We start from the raw sequence: 20,040 nt of genomic DNA on the forward strand, positions 1-20,040 counted from the left end.
CACTTAGGAATGGGACATTTGTGAAGTCCAATTCAACCTTTGCTTCAACTTTTTATAAACAACACTGAAAAGGATAAAAAAAATCCTGCACGATGTGATAAATAATCAGTAATTAATCTATATATAATTTTTGCATCCATTGTGTTAGTGCAATTATTTTTAGGCCCACTAACAGATGACACACTTGTAAGGCCAACCTAGGGATGGCACATTTTATTAAGCTTACTTAGGAATGGGGCACACTTATGAAGCCCCTTAGGGATGGAACACTTGTGAAGCCTATGAGGTGGTAAAACACTTGTAAAGCCCAGTTAATGATGTTAAGCCCTCATGGCAGTAGAACAGTGGTGAAGCTCTCTTAGGGATTAACCATTTATGAGACCTACTTAGGTCTACTGCAGGCACATAAGAACATGGGACCCACACAGATGCCTTCAGCTGCCGAGCGCACATGTAACAGGTCGGTCCTTTAATTGTCCAAGTGTATGAGGGAGTCCTGAGGGATAGCTGAAGGCCTAGGTTGCATTTTACCATCAGCTATGGACTTCATTGGGGGGAGAAAGCTGGCACTAAAGTGCCTAGGGCAGCATCAAATCTAAATATGGACCTGGATCCACAGCAGTAGCAGGATGTAGTGTCACCCATCACACTGCCGGTCTGTGTATGAGAAGGAGCGGTGCGGCCGGGAATCTGCTGTGCTCCTCCTCCTACACAGACCAGCAGAGCAACGTGTGACACTATATCCTGCTACTGCTGTCGAGCGCCAGCGGCTGAACTGTGATCATAAGGGACTATATTTTTTTTACTTCCTGTGAAGGGGCGCATATCTGACCATTACTACTGTGAGGGGGCACATATCTGACCATCACTTCTGTGAGGGGGCACATATCTGGACATAACTACTATGTACTTGCACAAAGGGGTAATAATTACTATGTGGGGGCATTAAGGGGACTGGGTGTGTATAGTTATGCTTTGGGCAAAGTTAGAGGCGGGACCTAGTATGAAAAGAATACATATACGTATTGTAAACATATTCACAAGATGTTTTTTATTTACACATATATGTTTATATGTGTATGTGTGGTTTGGGAGTGGGGGGCCCATGTGCATCCTTTGCACAGGGGCCCTTTGCAGACTGTGTCCACCCCTGGATAGAGCACTTGTGAAGCCTACGTAAGGATTGAACACTTGTGAGGCCCACGTAGGGATACAACACTTGTGAGATCCATTCATGGATGTAACACTTGTGAAGCCCAAGTAGGTTTAGAACACTTGTGAGGCCCACATAGGTGTAGAACACTTGAGGTCCACGGATACAACACTTTTGAGATCCTTTTATGGATAGACCACTTGTGAAGCCCACGTAGGGATAGAACCACTTGTGAAGCCCACGTAGGGATGGAACACTTGTGAAGTCCATTTAGGGATGTAAATCCCACTGAACTCTTTTGAAGCCGACTTGGGGATGTGAAGCCTACTCTGAGGAGGAACACTTTTGAAGTCCAGTTACTTGAGAAACTCACTCAGGGGTTGAACACTTAGAGGTTGTGCAAGCAGTCTATATTGATTAGCTCAGGATAGGTCATCAATATCTGATTGGCGGGGGTCTGACACCCAGTACCCCTTCCAGTCAGCTGTTTGAAGAGGGAGCGAGCACTTGTCGTTACCCTGCACTTCCGAGACGATGTGCAGTGTAATGAAGAGGAAGTAGTGCTCGCATGGAGCGCCGCCTTCTTTTCAAACAGTTAATCGGTGGGGGTACTGGGGGTCGGACCCTTGCTGATCAGATATTGATGACGTATTTATTTAGGATAGGTCATTAATGCAAACAGGCTGCACAACCCCTTTAAGCAATCCACATAAACTGTTCAAATAATTGTGAGTCTAAGATCGTCTTACACCAAGGTAATGTTTCTGTATTCTGTTCTTTTTACCCTGACAGTATACATTACTACCCAGCGCTATAAATTTTGACCATCTATGGTAATATCACTCAGGATATTTATCTGAATGTACAAAATAAAAATATAAAAAACTGTTTGGTACAATCCTCCTTCTGCAGCAGAAGACCTTGAGATGACATTTTCCCGACCTGGAGTCTCCTTACAAATCTTTTCAGCCCAATGAATCCTCTATTCGATCTCAGAAGCCGAAACGCCTGCAGCAGCAGCTGCTCCAATTATCCTGGGTGTCACATCCCATCCCTGGTGTGATTCCGGACGTCTACCCTCTACATGTCACCTGGAATACATCTAAATCATATGAAGCGGTCTCGGTTCTGACTCGGTAAGACCCGTCTCTCTGCGCAGTGAACCTTCCATTACTGAGGCAGGATTGCAGTCGTTAAGTGGCAGTGCTGTCCCCTAATCCTGCCTTGCTGCGTTCTCCGCGTCTTCCCTTTATTGCATTTACTCTGAGTGAAGTTTGTAATCTGCTGAACTGACAGTGAATTATGCGACCAGACCTCAAGACTAACTTGTACCGAGATGGATTTGTTTATTTACAGACTTCACATGATAATGCCTTCGTCTTCTCATTTTTTTTCTTCGCCTCCCCCATCCTCCCAGCCAAAGCAAGGACAAAGAGATCCGATGAATCAACTGGGCCAGACTCGGCTCTGCAGTTGATTATACCAAGTGGGGATAATTAAAGTGCAATCAAGGATATAAAGCCACTGGGTTGACATATTAACGAGGGTGCAATCGCCGCTTCCTTTATTAATTCTGCAGATGATGAATATTGGCCTCAGACTTCGAGAATGATCACTCTGCATTGTAGAAATCTTTCCCAGCGTCCCTTCACCCAAAGATCAGACTACTCCGAAGTGAAGAATTATAGAAGAGAACCCTAAGAGATGTAACTTCACATTGGTCTCCCTTCATGTAAGAGCTGACAAGGGAGAGAGAGAAGACAGGGCGGAGAGGGCAGACATGCGTAGGCTTCATCACCTAGGAGAACATAGAGACCTTGCATAGAGGGGACAGTAGGACTCCGAGCAGTACAGTGTAGTGAGTCTCCTCTGCAAAGCCGGGCATGATGGGAAATGTAGGATTTATGTAACCATATCTGAGGGGGAGAAGGAATCAAGATGGCTGACAACTCACAAATTGAACATCAGATGAAGTCGGTATATACGAGAGCCTCTGATTTCTTCTTTAATGTTGGCCTATCTAGGCAAAGAAAAAAATAATCCTGGAATGCTTCTTTAAAGCACTGATGTAAAGCCTTGGTTGATAAATTAAGGTCAATGTCTAGTCACACATGAAGATCCGAATGTGCTTCTGTGCCCTCTCTCATTGTGGATTCTTGTCAGCCATCTTGGCTCTCATGGGGACCAAGAACAGAGTCTCCGTGTGTTTGCGTCTAATCAGTTCTGGCTAGTGGCCTACATCACTACATCAAAAGGTATGGGGCCCCATAATAGCAATTAAAATGGATCTGGAATGTTTTGCAACCCAGGACAGAAGTGCCTAGTGTCCACCCCCCCCCCTCGCACACCTCCACGTTCTTTCCATGACCTCTTATTTGGTATCAGTGCAGTTCTTGTGGGGAGTCCTGCACAGGTTCTCCCCACTTAAAAGGGTTGTCTGCTTTCTACATAAATTTTAGAAATGCCAAACACTGATGTGCAATGGAGTAGTGCACCTCCAACATTGGTTCAGCTATGCATCACTATGGGTACCGATATTAAAAAGCCATGGTGTCCATAGCTTCCCAAGATGTGTCCTCTATTTTAAGGGCCCTTAAAGCCTTCAGCTCAGACTTAGATACAGGATATCCAAAGCGTTATCTGCATTTGCACTGACTGCTTTCAGCACCTGTCCATAATAGGATACAACACACATCCTGGAAGACATGGGTGCTGCTGCTTGTGTCTAGTACCCATGACCTCTCCATGCGGGCTGAGGTTAGGCCCAAAGCAATGTAGCAGTTTATTTTTCCATCAGACATCAATGTATGGCATTTCTGACATTTATGCAGAAAGCGGACAACCCCACTGATAACAGTGGAGATGGCACCAGCCATGGCCGCACCTCTCTCGCAGGCTTGCCTCTCGCAGGCACCTCTCTCTGACAGGCGTAGGGCTTATTATAAGAGAGGGCTGACACACTGTGAAGAGCCCTGCGATGTGTTAGTCACGATAACGATAGCAGTTTTTCAGCTTCTGAATGTAAATAGTAAATGTCTCTTCACTAACAGGTATATAGTAAGAAAATGGTGAGGAATTAAAATGCAAAATGGAATCTTCACATGGTAAGCTATGGAGGCAGATAGACCGCAGTAAGAAAACCAGTTCTGTCTGAGGAAGAAAGGTGTTTGCAAACAATAAATAATTTGCTGATAATGACCTACTTAGCAGAAAACTACAGCAGATGGTCCTCCTGAGCAATCATTGTGCCTGCAGACACTTCAAAGGAGGAGAAGATTCCCGATATACACCTAATATTACTGCAACCACAGAGAAAAACAAGACATTTCTTCCAGCCCGTCTCATAAAGAATTAACCTGTGTGCCTGTACGAGCATCACTGTATCATCTCCAAGATAAATCTTGACGATTCTTAAAGAGTAAGTCCAAATGTGCGACTTCCAGTGATGGGCTGATCTCTGATAGCTGAAAGGAGAAAAATGGATTGGTTAGAGTTCTCCCCATGATCCTCAGTTCTCCTTAATGGGGTTCTCCGGGAATTAAGAAAGAATAGAGTTCATGAGGAGACATGAAGTATAGAGACAATGGACAGGACAGACTGTGGTAATGTGGAGCTGTGGTAATGGAGAATGCATACAAGTCCTGCTGCTCATTACCCCGACCTCCTCTCTGTACTTCATGTCTCCTCATGAACTCCATTCCTACAGAGATTCAGCTAAAGATCATATTAAAGGGTATTCAGGACCATAATCTCTGACAAGCAGAGCAGAGAGGTGGATGAGGCAGCTCTTTACCTCAGTGTTGTGAAGTAACTTGTCCTGCTGTGTGATTAGGACAGGTTTTGTGTGTAGTATTAGGATGGCGGACATTTTATTTCTCCCAATAGTTCCTCCCCAGACAAAAGGAGCCATTATAACTAAAGAAAGAAATTTGGGAATATATTCATAATAAAGTAATATTTAAGTATTTTCAGTCATTTTATTTTCTAAATTCCCAGAGAACCTCTTTAATTATGTTCCCTGTAATATGTTAAAGTGATTACTATGGTTTTTAACATATATGCTAGTTGCTGAAGTACAGCAGGAAAGTAAAAAACAACATGTTTTAAATGTAAGAAACACAAAAATAATAAAAATTCAATTTACCCCTTTCCCAATCTTAAAATTCTGAAAATGTCTGATATTAAAATATAAAAAAATATTTTTTCCTCTGCGGTGTACACCGTAACGGAAAAAAAAAATATACTAAAAATGTGTTTTGGTCTCCTTGTACCCCCCTAGAAAATTGAATATAAAGTAATCAAAAAGTTGTATGTACTCCAAAATTGTACCACTAAAAGACTACAGTTTAGGGCTTGTTCACACGACCATGCCGTGGATGCGGAACCAAACCACGGTCGTGTAAATGAGCCCTCAGGCTGAGTCCAGATCACCGTTTAGCTTTCCTTTCTTCAGATCCGTCAGAAGAACAGGAAAAAAAAAAAAAAAACACGCAAAGAAATGGATCCTTTATTTTGAGCATCAGTTTGTGTCAGTTCGGTCAGAGATCAGTTATTTGTAAACAGAGAAAAAGTCCTGCATGCAGGATCATAACTGATGCACAAAAAAAGACGGATCATTTATTTAAAGTACTGATGCTAAAACTAAACAGTGAACACAAACTTAACCACGGAAAATACAAGCCCTCACACAGCTCTGTAGGCAAAAATATACAAAAGTTATGGCTGAATACAAAAAATACAGAAAAAAAAAGTTTAAAAAAAGCTTTTTATTAAAGAGGACCTTTCACCGATCCTGACAATGTGAACTAAGTATACAGACATGGAGAGCGGCGCCCGGGGATCTCACTGCACTTATTATTATCCCTCTTTAAGGTCCTCTTTAAAAATAAAACCCAAAAAGCCTTGGTGGAATTGGCAGTTTTTCCCAATTTACCACGCAAAGAATTTTTTTCCTGTTTTCAAATACAAACTATGGTAAAATAAACAGCGCCATTAAAAAAATACAACTTGTCTTACAAAAATCAAGCCCCTACATGGCTATATGTGAACAGAAAAAGGAAAAAAATACAGGTCCTTCTCAAAAAATTAGCATATTGTGTTAAAGTTCATTATTTCCTGTAATGTACTGATAAACATTAGACTTTCATATATTTTAGATTCATTACACACAACTGAAGTAGTTCAAGCCTTTTATTGTTTTAATATTGATGATTTTGGCATACAGCTCATGAAAACCCAAATTTCCTATCTCAAAAAATTAGCATATTTCATCCGACCAATAAAAGAAAAGTGTTTTTAATACAAAAAAAGTCAACCTTCAAATAATTATGTTCAGTTCTGCACTCAATACTTGGTCAGGAATCCTTTTGCAGAAATGACTGCTTCAATGCGGCGTGGCATGGAGGCAATGAGCCTGTGGCACTGCTGAGGTGTTATGGAGGCCCAGGATGCTTCGATAGCAGCCTTAAGCTTATCCAGAGTGTTGGGTCTTGCGTCTCTCAACTTTCTCTTTCCAATATCCCACAGATTCTCTATGGGGTTCAGGTCAGGAGAGTTGGCAGGCCAATTGAGCACAGTGATACCATGGTCAGTAAACCATTTACCAGTGGTTTTGGCGCTGTGAGCAGGTGCCAGGTCGTGCTGAAAAATGAAATCTTCATCTCCATAAAGCTTTTCAGCATATGGAAGCATGAAGTGCTCCAAAATCTCCTGATAGCTAGCTGCATTGACCCTGCCCTTGATAAAACACAGTGGACCAACACCAGCAGCTGACATGGCACCCCAGACCATCACTGACTGTGGGTACTTGACACTGGACTTCAGGCATTGTGGCATTTCCCTCTCCCCAGTCTTTCTCCAGACTCTGGCACCTTGATTTCCGAATGACATGCAAAATTTGCTTTCATCCGAAAAAAGTACTTTGGACCACTGAGCAACAGTCCAGTGCTGCTTCTCTGTAGCCCAGGTCAGGCGCTTCTGCCGCTGTTTCTGGTTCAAAAGTGGCTTGACCTGGGGAATGCGGCACCTGTAGCCCATTTCCTGCACACGCCTGTACACGGTGGCTCTGGATGTTTCTACTCCAGACTCAGTCCACTACTTCCGCAGGTCCCCCAAGGTCTGGAATCGGTCCTTCTCCACAATCTTCCCCAGGGTCCGGTCACCTCTTCTCGTTGTGCAGCGTTTTCTGCCACACTTTTTCCTTCCCACAGACTTCCCACTGAGGTGCCTTCATACAGCACTCTGGGAACAGCCTATTCGTTCAGAAATTTCTTTCTGTGTCTTACCCTCTTGCTTGAGGGTGTCAATGATGGCCTTCTGGACAGCAGTCAGGTCGGCAGTCTTACCCATGATTGCGGTTTTGAGTAATGAACCAGGCTGGGAGTTTTTAAAAGCCTCAGGAATCTTTTGCAGGTGTTTAGAGTTAATTAGTTGATTCAGATGATTAGGTTAATAGCTCGTTTAGAGAACCTTTTCATGATATGCTAATTTTTTGAGATAGGAATTTGGGGTTTTTATGAGCTGTATGCCAAAATCATCAATATTAAAACAATAAAAGGCTTGAACTACTTCAGTTGGTGTGTAATGAATCTAAAATATATGAAAGTCTAATGTTTATCAGTACATTACAGAAAATAATTAACTTTATCACAATATGCTAATTTTTTGAGAAGGACCTGTATATATGAAAAAAAAAGTCCTTGTCCTGAAAGAGTTGAATGTAGATATAATTATCAGCCGAACAAACACTGCATGCAGCGAAAACTGCACACAAAAAATCCACTGCATTTATAGTATTTAAAAAACAAACAAAAAAAAAACATTCACACGCTGTGGAAAGTTTCTGCAATCAAATCCACACATAGCTGGGGATGGGGTGTGGATATCAATTTGATCTTTGATTCATTTCTGATATTGACAGCCTTTGCAGCAGCTGCCTGAAGCTGAGAGATTCTGGCCTTGAAATAAATAAATAAATAAATAAGACAGATGCCCAAAAGTAAACCTAGGAGCACACCAAAGCGGGTGAAGACAAGCAGGTGTGAATGTGAAGAAGCAGAGAGGTGCCAGTAATCACTGTGAAGTTGGCTGTGAAGGTGGTATATGTATACACTCATCTAAAGAATTATTAGGAACACCTGTTCTATTTCTCATTAATGCGATTATCTAGTCAACCAATCACATGGCAGTTGCTTCAATGCATGTAGGGTTGTGGTCCTGGTCAAGACAATCTCCTGAACTCCAAATTGAATGTCAGAATGGGAAAGAAAGGTGGGCTACAACAGCAGAAGACCCCACCGGGTACCACTCATCTCCACTACAAATAGGAAAAAGAGGCTACACTTTGCACGAGCTCACCAAAATTGGACTGTTGAAGACTGGAAAAATGTTGCCTGGTCTGATGAGTCTCGATTTCTGTTGGGACATTCAAATAGTAGAGTCCAAATTTGGCGTAAACAGAATGAGAACATGTATCCATCATGTCTTGTTACCACTGTACAGGCTGGTGGTGGTGGTGTAATGGTGTGGGGGATGTTTTCTGGGCACACTTTAGGCCCCTTAGTGCCAATTGGCCATCGTTTAAATGCCCCGTGCTACCCGAGCATTGTTTCTGACCATGTCCATCCCTTCATGACCACCATGTACCCATCCTCTGATGGCTACTTCCATCAGGATAATGCACCATGTCACAAAGCTCGAATCATTTCAAATTGGTTTCTTGAACATGACAATGAGTTTACTGTACTAAAATGGCCCCACAGTCACCAGATCTCAACCCAATAGAGCATCTTTGGGATGTGGTGGAACGGGAGCTTCGTGTCCTGGATGTGCATCCCTCAAATCTCCATCAACTGCAAGATGCTAGCCTATCAATATGGGCCAACATTTCTAAAGAAGGCTGTCAGCACCTTGTTGAATCAATGCCACGTAGAATTAAGGCAGTTCTGAAGGCAAAAGGGGGTCCAATTAGTATGGTGTTCCTAATAATTCTTTAGGTGAGTGTATATATATATATATATATATATATATATATAGTCGTGGCCAAAATTTTTGAGAATGACACAAATATTAGTTTTTACAAAGTTTGATGCTAAACTGCTTTTAGATCTTTGTTTCAGTTGTTTCTGTGATGCAGTGAAATATAATTACTCGCACTTCATACGTTTCAAAGGCTTTTATCAACAATTACATGACATTTATGCAAAGAGTCCGTATTTGCAGTGTTGGCCCTTCTTTTTCAGGACCTCTGCAATCCGACTGGGCATGCTCTCAATCATCTTCTGGGCCAATTCCTGACTGATAGCAACCCATTCTTTCATAATCACTTCTTGGAGTTTGTCAGAATTAGTGGGTTTTTGTTTGTCCACCCGCCTCTTGAGGATGACCACAAGTTCTCAATGGGATTATGATCTGGGGAGTTTCCAGGCCATGGACCCAAAATGTCAACGTTTTGGTCCCCGAGCCACTTAGTTATCACTTTTGCCTTATGGCACGGTGCTCCATCGTGCTGGAAAATGCAATGTTCTTCACCAAACTGTTGTTGGATTGTTGGAAGAAGTTGCTGTTGGAGGGTGTTTTGGTTCCATTCTTTATTCATGGCTGTGTTTTGGGGCAAAATTGCGAGTGAGCCCACTCCCTTGGATGAGAAGCAACCCCACACATGAATGGTCTCAGGATGCTTTACTGTTGGCATGACACAGGACTGATGGTAGTGCTCACCTTTTCTTCTCCGGACAAGCCTTTTTCCTGATGCCCCAAACAATCGGAAAGAGGCTTCATCAGAGAATATGACTTTTCCCCAGTCCTCACAGTCCATTCACCATATTCTCTGCAAAAGATCAATCTGTCCCTGATGTTTTTTTGGAGAGAAGTGGCTTCTTTGCTGCCCTTCTTGACACCAGGCCATCTTCCAAAAGTCTTGGCCTCACTGTGCGTGCAGATGCGCTCACACCTGCCTGCTGCCATTCCTGAGCAAGCTCTGCACTGGTGGCACTCCGATCCCGCAGCTGAATCCTCTTTAGGAGACGATCCTGGCGCTTGCTGGACTTTCTTGGACGCCCTGAAGCCTTCTTAACAAGAATTGAACCTCTTTCCTTGAAGTTCTTGATGATCCTATAAATTGTTGATTGAGGTGCAATCTTAGTAGCTACAATATCCTTGTCTGTGAAGCCATTTTTATGCAACGCAATGATGGCTGCACGTGTTTCTTTGCAGGTCACCATGGTTAACAATGGAAGAACAATGATTTCAAGCATCACCCTCCTTTTAACAGGTCAAGTCTGCCATTTTAACCCAATCAGCCTGACATAATGATCTCCAGCCTTGTGCTCGTCAACATTCTCACCTGAGTTAACAAGACGATTACTGAAATGATCTCAGAAGGTCCTTTAATGACAGCAATGAAATGTAGTGGAAAGTTTTTTTGGGGATTAAGTTAATTTATATGGCAAAGAAGGACTATGCAATTCATCTGATCACTCTTCATAACATTCTGGAGTATATGCAAATTGCTATTATAAAAACTTAAGCAGCAACTTTTCCAATATTTATGTAATTCTCAAAACTTTTGGCCACGACTGTATATTGCCGTTGGCCTAGTTTACCCAAGATTGCCAATTGTTTGACTAATAATCCTAGTGACTTTTTGTTAATGACAATTTATCCATTCTGGCCTTCAATTTGGGTAGGAGAACTTCTCTTTTCTTCCAGGTGGACTATGGTTTACAAGTCTGAAGGTGTGTAGGCGGATTTGGGTTTGTTTCAAAGGCTGTAACCTTATGGTGAAGCAAAGCAACCCAGGAGTCCTTGTGGAAAATAGCATGGAAGATGCTGTGAATAAGACCTTGCACCAAAATGTTCTACTCTGGGCATGGCTGCCAAATGTGAAATATGTCCCCTGGGTTGCTGCAGCCACAGAAACTGGAAGAGGAGTAGTTGAGGACATAATATCCAATATGTGCTGGCTGTACATACCAGCGCATGAAGATCTGACAGGCAGCTTCCCATCATACATGACCATGACAGAACAAGACATTGTTAGATGGTTGAAATAAATGTCCTAGAAAATGGGTGTGCCAAAGCATGTAACTGGTGCACTGAAGAAAAGCATTCCAGATGAACAGATGGCCATAGAGACGTTTCTATGAAGTACAGTCAGCCCAATGAAAATGGCTGAATGGCCTGAATCTTCTGACTGCTTATCTCCACAATTCAGAATTATTGAAGACTGCTGGATTAGTAAATGACATAAGAGAATTCTGCTGAACGTGCATTTAATGTCACACCAACTATAAAACCCAGGGCTGTGGCATCATCAGGAGTCCACGTGTTTGTAATGCCTTTCATTGGTGGGCTTTAGGATTAATAAATTGTCATAGATGTCCACCTCAATGGATGGCCCTGTCATGTTTTTGCTTTCCTAGCAGCAGTTTTATCACAGAGGTTCCTAAAGGCAAAAAAAAACTGGCCAGGTGTGTGTAAGGGACTATTCCAAAGCAAGAAGACCCATGACAATGAACTCCTAGCAGGAACATGGACAGAAATGTGGTTTACAGAGAGGACAACCCTTCTTTTAAATCTTGAGCCAAAGTCATTGTTAAATAACAATTGCCTTTGTTGCAATCATGTGTTATTCAACTACATCAGCCTGGGCTGGATTTCAGATTCTTTTGAAATTTTTTTTTTTTAAAGAAACATTAGCTTTAAACTCAGGGGTTTAATAGTGGTCCGGCCTGTCCTAATACCAGGAGATGGAAAGCTTCATTACATCGAATTCTTAGTAGGTCAAGTGCATCGTATGTTATGCTCCTTTTTTGGTAGCTTGCCAGACATCTTTAAAACACCCGACCAAAGCAAACCTAGCAGACATTCAATCCTTCCCAATCTCCAAAATGCCTGTCACATAGTGAATCTAGGAATCTGTGCACCACAGATGATTAAAACCATGTCCCTTGTCTTCAGTGATGTCTTATTAAATAGACTGCACTGTACCTCCAAAGTAATGTCTGTGTCATTATGTACACTATCCCCCCATAGTAATATCTATGTCTTATTATATACACTTTACTGGACCTCCATACTGTACCCTCATAGTAATATCTATGTCTTATTATATACACTGCACCCCCATAAATAATGTCCATGTCTCTATATATACATTATGCTGTACTCCATAGTAATGCCCATTATATACAGAGGATATGCACCCCCTATATAAAGTATAGCCCTCTACATACATGGACAGAATTATTGGCACCACAATGGTCACTGAAATGACTCAAAACTGACAAAAGTAATTCACTGAAAATCAGAAATTGCTTTTGAATTGTGGTTCAACAGAATAATTTTAAAAAACATGCTAATTAGTGTTGATCGAGCACAAAACTTCTCGGGTGCTCGAGTAAAACACTTTGGGATGCTCAGGTGCTCTACAGAGCACCCGAGCACAATGGAAGTCAATGGGAGAACCCGAGCATTAAACCAGGCACCCCAAGCTCTGAAGAGGGGAGGGTGTCTGGTTCATAGGAAAAGGTCAGAAATTGATGGAAACACCACCGAAATGGTTCGGGAACAGCAGGGGGAGGATGTCTGGATGCATCTTGTACTCCCAGGTCGCTGCTGGGAACGATGTTGTCCGAGTAGTACGCCACTATTACAGACTGACAATAATACGCACAAAACCGAAGATAAAATCGATTTTAGAGGAAACATTGTTAGGAAACATTCTTTCCTGTATATTTACTTGTATATAAGGTGCAAGTGCTGCCAGAAATTACAAGGAAGAGGCACTCCGATACAACCTGTATATCACATAATGGAGGGCCTCATTCACATTGTGGTACAATTGTTCAGGCAGTGGGACTCACACTCATAAAGCCTATGCACTAAGTGAAAGGGCTGCCAAAAATTGCAAGGAACTGGCACTTCAATACACCACTTTATTACACATAAATTATGATTGATGGCCTGCTGGTGACCCTCTAACACATTATGGTTGAGGGCCTGCTGCTGAGCTGACCCTAGAAAACATTAGGAGCAAGGGCATCCTAATAAGCATGTTGATATGATGGAGGAGGACGAGGACGAGAAAAGGAAGATTGAACCATATACCCTTTTTTGTGGTGGAAGGGGTGCATGAGAATACAGCGTATTCAGTACATTCTAAACAACACATTTAAAGTGCCTTTATGTTCAGCCGCTTTCCTCTGGTGGAGCAGAGAAGTCAGGGGCAATCCAGGCCTTGTTCATTTTTATATGAGTCAACCGGTCAGCATTTCCAGTTGACAGGCGGATGCGCTTATCTGTTATAATGCCCCCAGCAGCACTAAATACCCGATCTGACAAAATGCTGGCAACAGGGCAGGTCAGCACCTCCAAGGCGTAGAGCGCAAGTTCGTGCCACGTGTCCAGCTTGGACACCCAGTAGTTGTAAGGCACAGAGGAATCATTGAGGACGCTGACACGGTCTGCTACGTACTTCTTCACCATCTTCCAAAACTTTTCCCTCCTTGTGACACTAGGCCGCGCATCAGGGTGAGGGTGCTGGCGGGGTGTCATGAAACTGTCCCAGGCTTTGGAGAGTGTTGCCCTGCCTCTGTTGGAACTGCTGTGTGTACCCTTGTCTCTGCCAGCGTTGTCAGCTGGAAATTTTTGGAGCAGTTTTTCCACAAGGACCTTCTGGTATTGCACCATTTTGCTTGTCCTCTCCACCACAGGAATGAGATATGAGAAGTTCTTTTTGTAGCGGGGGTCGAGAAGGGTGAACAACCAGTAATCGGTGTTGGCCAAAATGCGTATAATGCGAGGGTCACGGGAAAGGCAGCATAACATAAAGTCAGCCTTGTGTGCCAGAGTCCCAACAGACAAGACTTCGCTATCGTCATCAGTAGGGTGACTCTCAATCTCCTCATCCTCTTCCTTCTCTTCGGCCCATCCAGGCTGAACAGATGGAATAAACCTGCTATGGGTACTACCTTCTGTAGCGGAGGCAACCGTCTTCTGCTCCTCCTCATAATCATCCAATTCGTGATGAGAAGACGAACTGAGGGTGGTCTGGCTATCATCCTGTGTACTGTCTTCCCCCATTTCCACCTCTTCCTCATGTAAAGTGTCAGCCTTCATTGTGAGCAGCGAGAGTTTCAGTAGACACAGAAGTGGGATGGTTACGCTGATAATGGCGGCATCGCCGCTCACCATCTGTGTTGATTCCTCAAAGTTGAGTAAAACCTAACAGAGGTCAGACATCCATGCCCACTCATTGCTTGTGAAGAGCAGAAGCTGAATGATAAGGTGACGACCATGTTGCAGCTGGTATTCCACTTCTGCCCTCTGCTGCTCACAAAGCCTGGCCAACATGTTGAACGTTGAGTGAGCTGGCAATTGCAAGCGCTGCTGCAGCATTGACAGACCGTTGGAGGCTGTCGATGACTTGTCGACAAGTGCTAACTTATACCAGCTTGAAAAATGTATCATAAGTGGCCCATGCCAGTATTTCGTGTGCATTAGGCGAATAATACATTGCTGATTTTCGCAATCAAGAATATAATCTCGAATTCACGAATATATGACGAATATTCTACAAAATATTTGTGAAATATCACGAATTCGAATATTGCCCCTGCCGCTCATCACTAAGTATCTCATCTTCTGGAATGGACTTACTTCCTTGTCCTTAGTTTTCTTGTTATAATGTACCTGTGCTCTGGGGCACATCAGTTCAGAGCTTTGACAACATGCAGATTTGTCCTACATACAAACCCCCACGAAGCAGATAAAACAAGAATCACCAGTTCGGTCGAGAGAGCTTAACACCATTGATATATCTATTATGGAACCTGAAAATACCTACTCCACCATTCTGGATGTGTATGAAAGGCCTGCAACACCATGTCGTGGGAAAAAAAACTTATGTCATGGACAACTGAAGCCCACAACCTAGTAGTGGCAAATAAGAGTCTCCTGAATGGCAAAGTGGACACAGATATTTTCTGCACATATTGTGTCCACCTGTCATCTCCTGCAGTAAAGTCGTGTATATGGTATAAAGCTTCACTTACACAAGCTTTACAAATGCACCTTAAGTTGCACAGCAAGTCAGATAAATACGTTAACAGCTCCCATTGAGACTTTTGGGAATGCCAAGGATCTGAAATGTTCCATCCACAATGAAGCTCTGAAATATAACTGCTTTGAAGATGCCACCTACTGCCTTGCTGGTGTCCACAATAATCACCAAGTTGAGCCGTTGCTTGAGGCTTCTGAGAGGGAGAAGGACTTCAAAAATGTCCTTGAGAAATTAATTGTACAGCAAAGAGAGACTGAGATGAGAGCATAGGCGTGCGCCCGGGGTGTGCCAGGTGTGCCTGGGCACACCCTAATAAGTTTGTCACCACTGTGCTCACTGCCCCCCGCTGATTCCTCTGTCTGTTATGCTGGCTGATGCCGCACTGTCATTTAATTTGCAATACCTGGCTGTGGGTTGCCGGCGGGCGGCGGCTAGTATTCACATAGGAGGGCGGAGTCTCAGACCCAGTGGAAGCAGAGAGGGAGCCGTACGGTGCGCGCTGTGCGGCGCAGGCTGAGGTGACGTCACGTCACGCTGCATCTGCGTGCCCCGCGCGCCTGCTAGCTGGTGAGGTAAGGGCATATAAAAAAAGAAGTATGTACCCCCCCCTGTCCCACAGTGCTATGCCTCCTCTGTTGTCCCCTGTATTACCCTGGTACCCCTCAGTTATATAATATATCTGAGGGGTATCAGGGTAAATTATACAGGGGGTAATATAACTAGGGGTATCAGGGTACATGAGGGGTAATATAACTGAGGAGGTCTCGGCTACTATCAGGCATTATGCAGGGGTAATATAACTTATCTTACCCCTCACCCCTATATTATGTCCCTGATAGCCCTCCTCAGTTAGATAGCCCTTAGTTATATTACCCCCTGTATAATGTCCCCTGATAGTTATATTACCCCTGTATAATGTCCCCTGATACCCCTCAGTTATATAATATACCTGAGGGGTATCAGGTTAAATTATACAGCTCAGGGTAATATAACTAAGGGGTATCAGTGTACCTTATTATACAGGGGTAATATAACTAAGGGGTATCAGGGGACATTATTATATAGGGGTACTATAAATGAGGAGGGCTATCAGGGGACATTATACAGGGGTAATATAACTTATATTGCCCCTGTATAATGTCCTTGATAGCCCTCCTCAGTTATATTACCCCTGTATAATGTACCCTGATACCCCTTAGTTATATTACCCCTGTATAATGTCCCCTAATAGCCCTCCTTAGTCATATCTCATCCACAGATCCCCCATAACAGTGTGTCATCCACAGATCCCCCATAACAGTGTGTCATCCACAGATCCCCCATAACAGTGTGTCATCCATAGAGCCCACCTAACAATGTCATCCACAGAGCCCCCCTAACAATGTCATCCACAGAGCCCTCATAACAGTGAGTGTGTCATCCACAGATTCCCCCTAACAGTGTGATCCACAGATCCCCATAACAGTGTGATCCACAGATTCCCCATAACAGTGTGATCCACAGATTCCCCCATAACAGTGTGATCCACAGATTCCCCCATAACAGTGTGATCCACAGATTCCCCCATAACAGTGTGTCATCCACAGATTCCCCCATAACAATGTGTCATCCACAGATTCCCCCTAACAGTGTGATCCACAGATTCCCCCTAACAGTGTGATCCACAGATCCCCCATAACAGTGTGTCATCCACAGATCCCCCATAGCAGTGTGTCCTCCACAGATCCCCCATAACAGTGTGTCATCCACAGATCCCTCATAACAGTGTGTCATCCACAGATCCCCCATAACAGTGTGTCATCCACAGATCCTCCATAACAGTGTGTCACCCACAGATCCCTCATAACAGTGTGTCATCCACAGATCCCCCATAACAGTGTGTCATCCACAGATCCTCCATAACAGTGTGTCACCCACAGATCCCCCATAACACTGTGTCATCCACAGATCCCCCATAACAGTGTGTCATCCACAGATCCCCCATAACAGTGTGTCATCCACAGATCCCCATAACAGTGTGTCATCCACAGATCCACCATAACAGTGTGTCATCCACAGATCCTCCATAACAGTGTGTCATCCACAGATCCTCCATAACAGTGTGTCATCCACAGATCCTCCATAACAGTGTGTCATCCACAGATCCCCTATAACAGTGTGTCATCCACAGATCCCCCATAACAGTGTGTCATCCACAGATCCCCCATAACAGTGTGTCATCCACAGATCCCCCATAACAGTGTGTCATCCACAGATCCCCCATAACAGTGTGTCATCCACAGATCCCCCATAACAGTGTGTCATCCACAGATCCCCCATAACAGTGTGTCATCCACAGATCCCCCATAACAGTGTGTCATCCACAGATCCTCCATAACAGTGTGTCATCCACAGATCCTCCATAACAGTGTGTCATCCACAGATCCTCCATAACAGTGTGTCATCCACAGATCCTCCATAACAGTGTGTCATCCACAGATCCCCCATAACAGTGTATCATCCACAGATCCCCCATAACAGTGTGTCATCCACAGATCCCCCATAACAGTGTGTCATCCACAGATCCTCCATAACAGTGCGTCATCCACAGATCCCCCATAACAGTGTCATCCACAGATCCCTCATAACAGTGTGTCATCCACAGATCCCCCATAACAGTGTGTCATCCACAGATCCTCCATAACAGTGTGTCATCCACAGATCCCCCATAACAGTGTGTCATCCATAGAGCCCACCTAACAATGTCATCCACAGAGCCCCCCTAACAATGTCATCCACAGAGCCCTCATAACAGTGAGTGTGTCATCCACAGATTCCCCCTAACAGTGTGATCCACAGATCCCCCATAACAGTGTGTCATCCACAGATCCCCCATAACAGTGTGTCATCCACAGATCCCCCATAACAGTGTGTCATCCACAGATCCCCCATAACAGTGTGTCATCCACAGATCCACCATAACACTGTGTCATCCACAGATCCCCCATAACAGTGTGTCATCCACAGATCCCCCATAACAGTTTGTCATCCATAGATCCACCATAACAGTGTGTCATCCACAGATCCACCATAACAGTGTGTCATCCACAGATCCTCCATAACAGTGTGTCATCCACAGATCCTCCATAACAGTGTGTCATCCACAGATCCTCCATAACAGTGTGTCATCCACAGATCCCCATAACAGTGTGTCATCCACAGATCCCCCATAACAGTGTGTCATCCACAGATCCCCCATAACAGTGTGTCATCCACAGATCCCCCATAACAGTGTGTCATCCACAGATCCCCCATAACAGTGTGTCATCCACAGATCCCCATAACAGTGTGTCATCCACAGATCCCCCATAACCGTGTGTCATCCACAGATCCTCCATAACAGTGTGTCATCCACAGATCCTCCATAACAGTGTGTCATCCACAGATCCTCCATAACAGTGTGTCATCCACAGATCCCCCATAACAGTGTATCATCCACAGATCCCCCATAACAGTGTGTCATCCACAGATCCCCCATAACAATGTGTCATCCACAGATCCCCCATAACAGTGTGTCATCCACAGATCCCCCATAACAGTGTGTCATCCACAGATCCCCCATAACAGTGTGTCATCCACAGATCCCCCATAATAGTGTCATCCACAGATCCCTCATAACAGTGTGTCATCCACAGATCCCCCATAACAGTGTGTCATCCACAGATCCTCCATAACAGTGTGTCATCCACAGATCCCCCATAACAGTGTGTCATCCACAGATCCCCCATAATAGTGTCATCCACAGATATCCCATAACAGTGTGTCATCCACAGATCCCCCCTAACAGTGTGATCCACAGATCCCCCCATAACAGTGTGTCATCCACAGATCCCTCATAACAGTGTGTCATCCACAGATCCCCCATAACAGTGCGCCTGCGCACTGAGGAGAGACTGAAAGGAGGGGAAGATCCGCGGAAGCAAGCAGAGGACGGCACAGCAGACGACTGAATAGCATCTTTTGTAAGTAAATTATTTTATTATAATGCTGAAACTGCTTTAAACTCTAAAGAAAAGTTTTGGAGAGTGTGTCTCTCTTTCTCAGGTCTGAAGCAATACCGGGGAAGAAAGGAAAACTCTAGAAAGCTTGTCTTTTAAGTATTAGGTTAGTACAATAAAAAGGTATCCCTGCAGACCGCAATACTCGTCTATTGTAATCTTATTTATATATACTTATTTTGTTTGTTTTCAGTAGTATGATTAAGTAGTGAAAAATATTAGTGCCCCCCCATTTTTGACTGTGGTATATTATGGAGGACAGGTGAAAATCAGGCAGAACTTCGGTATCTTAAAAACAGACAAAGCTTGCTTTGTGACCCAGAAGATCTGAATGAAGGTCTTATCTTCGTAACTCTACAAAGATCCTTAGATGACATCATGGCTCATATAAAGAGATGGCGTTGGGAATTGTAATGTCCTGGTGTGCCATTACCACTCCTACCATTTCCAATGTGCTAATGTATATTATCTAATGTACTTCTTGTCATCTCCTAATAATGTGCATATTTATTCATGTAACTGTTTATGTTCATGCAATTACCTGGTCCACCAGCAGATGGCGGCAGCATTGGCAGAGATAGTTTCTCTCGGGAAGAACCTTCTGGTTCCTCCCAGCCCTCTTTAGAGAGGTAGGAGTTTATTTAGTCAGTAGGTTAGTCTACCCTACCCCCTCGCGGGGAGAGGTTGTGTGAAGAGTCTTGTCTGACTTAACCCCTGCTAGGGGAAGGCAGCAGGCCTGGTTCTGTCTGGACAGGTTCTGTTAGTCCTACGCCAGCCTTATCACTAGA

At 43.8% G+C, this 20,040-nt stretch overlaps 1 protein-coding gene across 1 annotated transcript in view; it reads left to right on the forward strand.

Annotated features, from left to right (window-relative positions):
* Positions 1–20,040, forward strand: part of LOC122940622 (protein archease-like) — a 41,971-nt gene that overhangs the window by 17,271 nt on the left and 4,660 nt on the right. The window contains exon 2 of the mRNA XM_044297285.1: positions 2,123–2,289. Coding sequence (XP_044153220.1) covers positions 2,123–2,289 — 167 coding nt within the window. The remainder of the gene's footprint in view (positions 1–2,122; positions 2,290–20,040) is intronic.

The sequence above is a fragment of the Bufo gargarizans genome, chromosome 6 (assembly GCF_014858855.1).
Source record: "Bufo gargarizans isolate SCDJY-AF-19 chromosome 6, ASM1485885v1, whole genome shotgun sequence".
NCBI classification, from domain to species: Eukaryota; Metazoa; Chordata; class Amphibia; order Anura; family Bufonidae; genus Bufo; species Bufo gargarizans.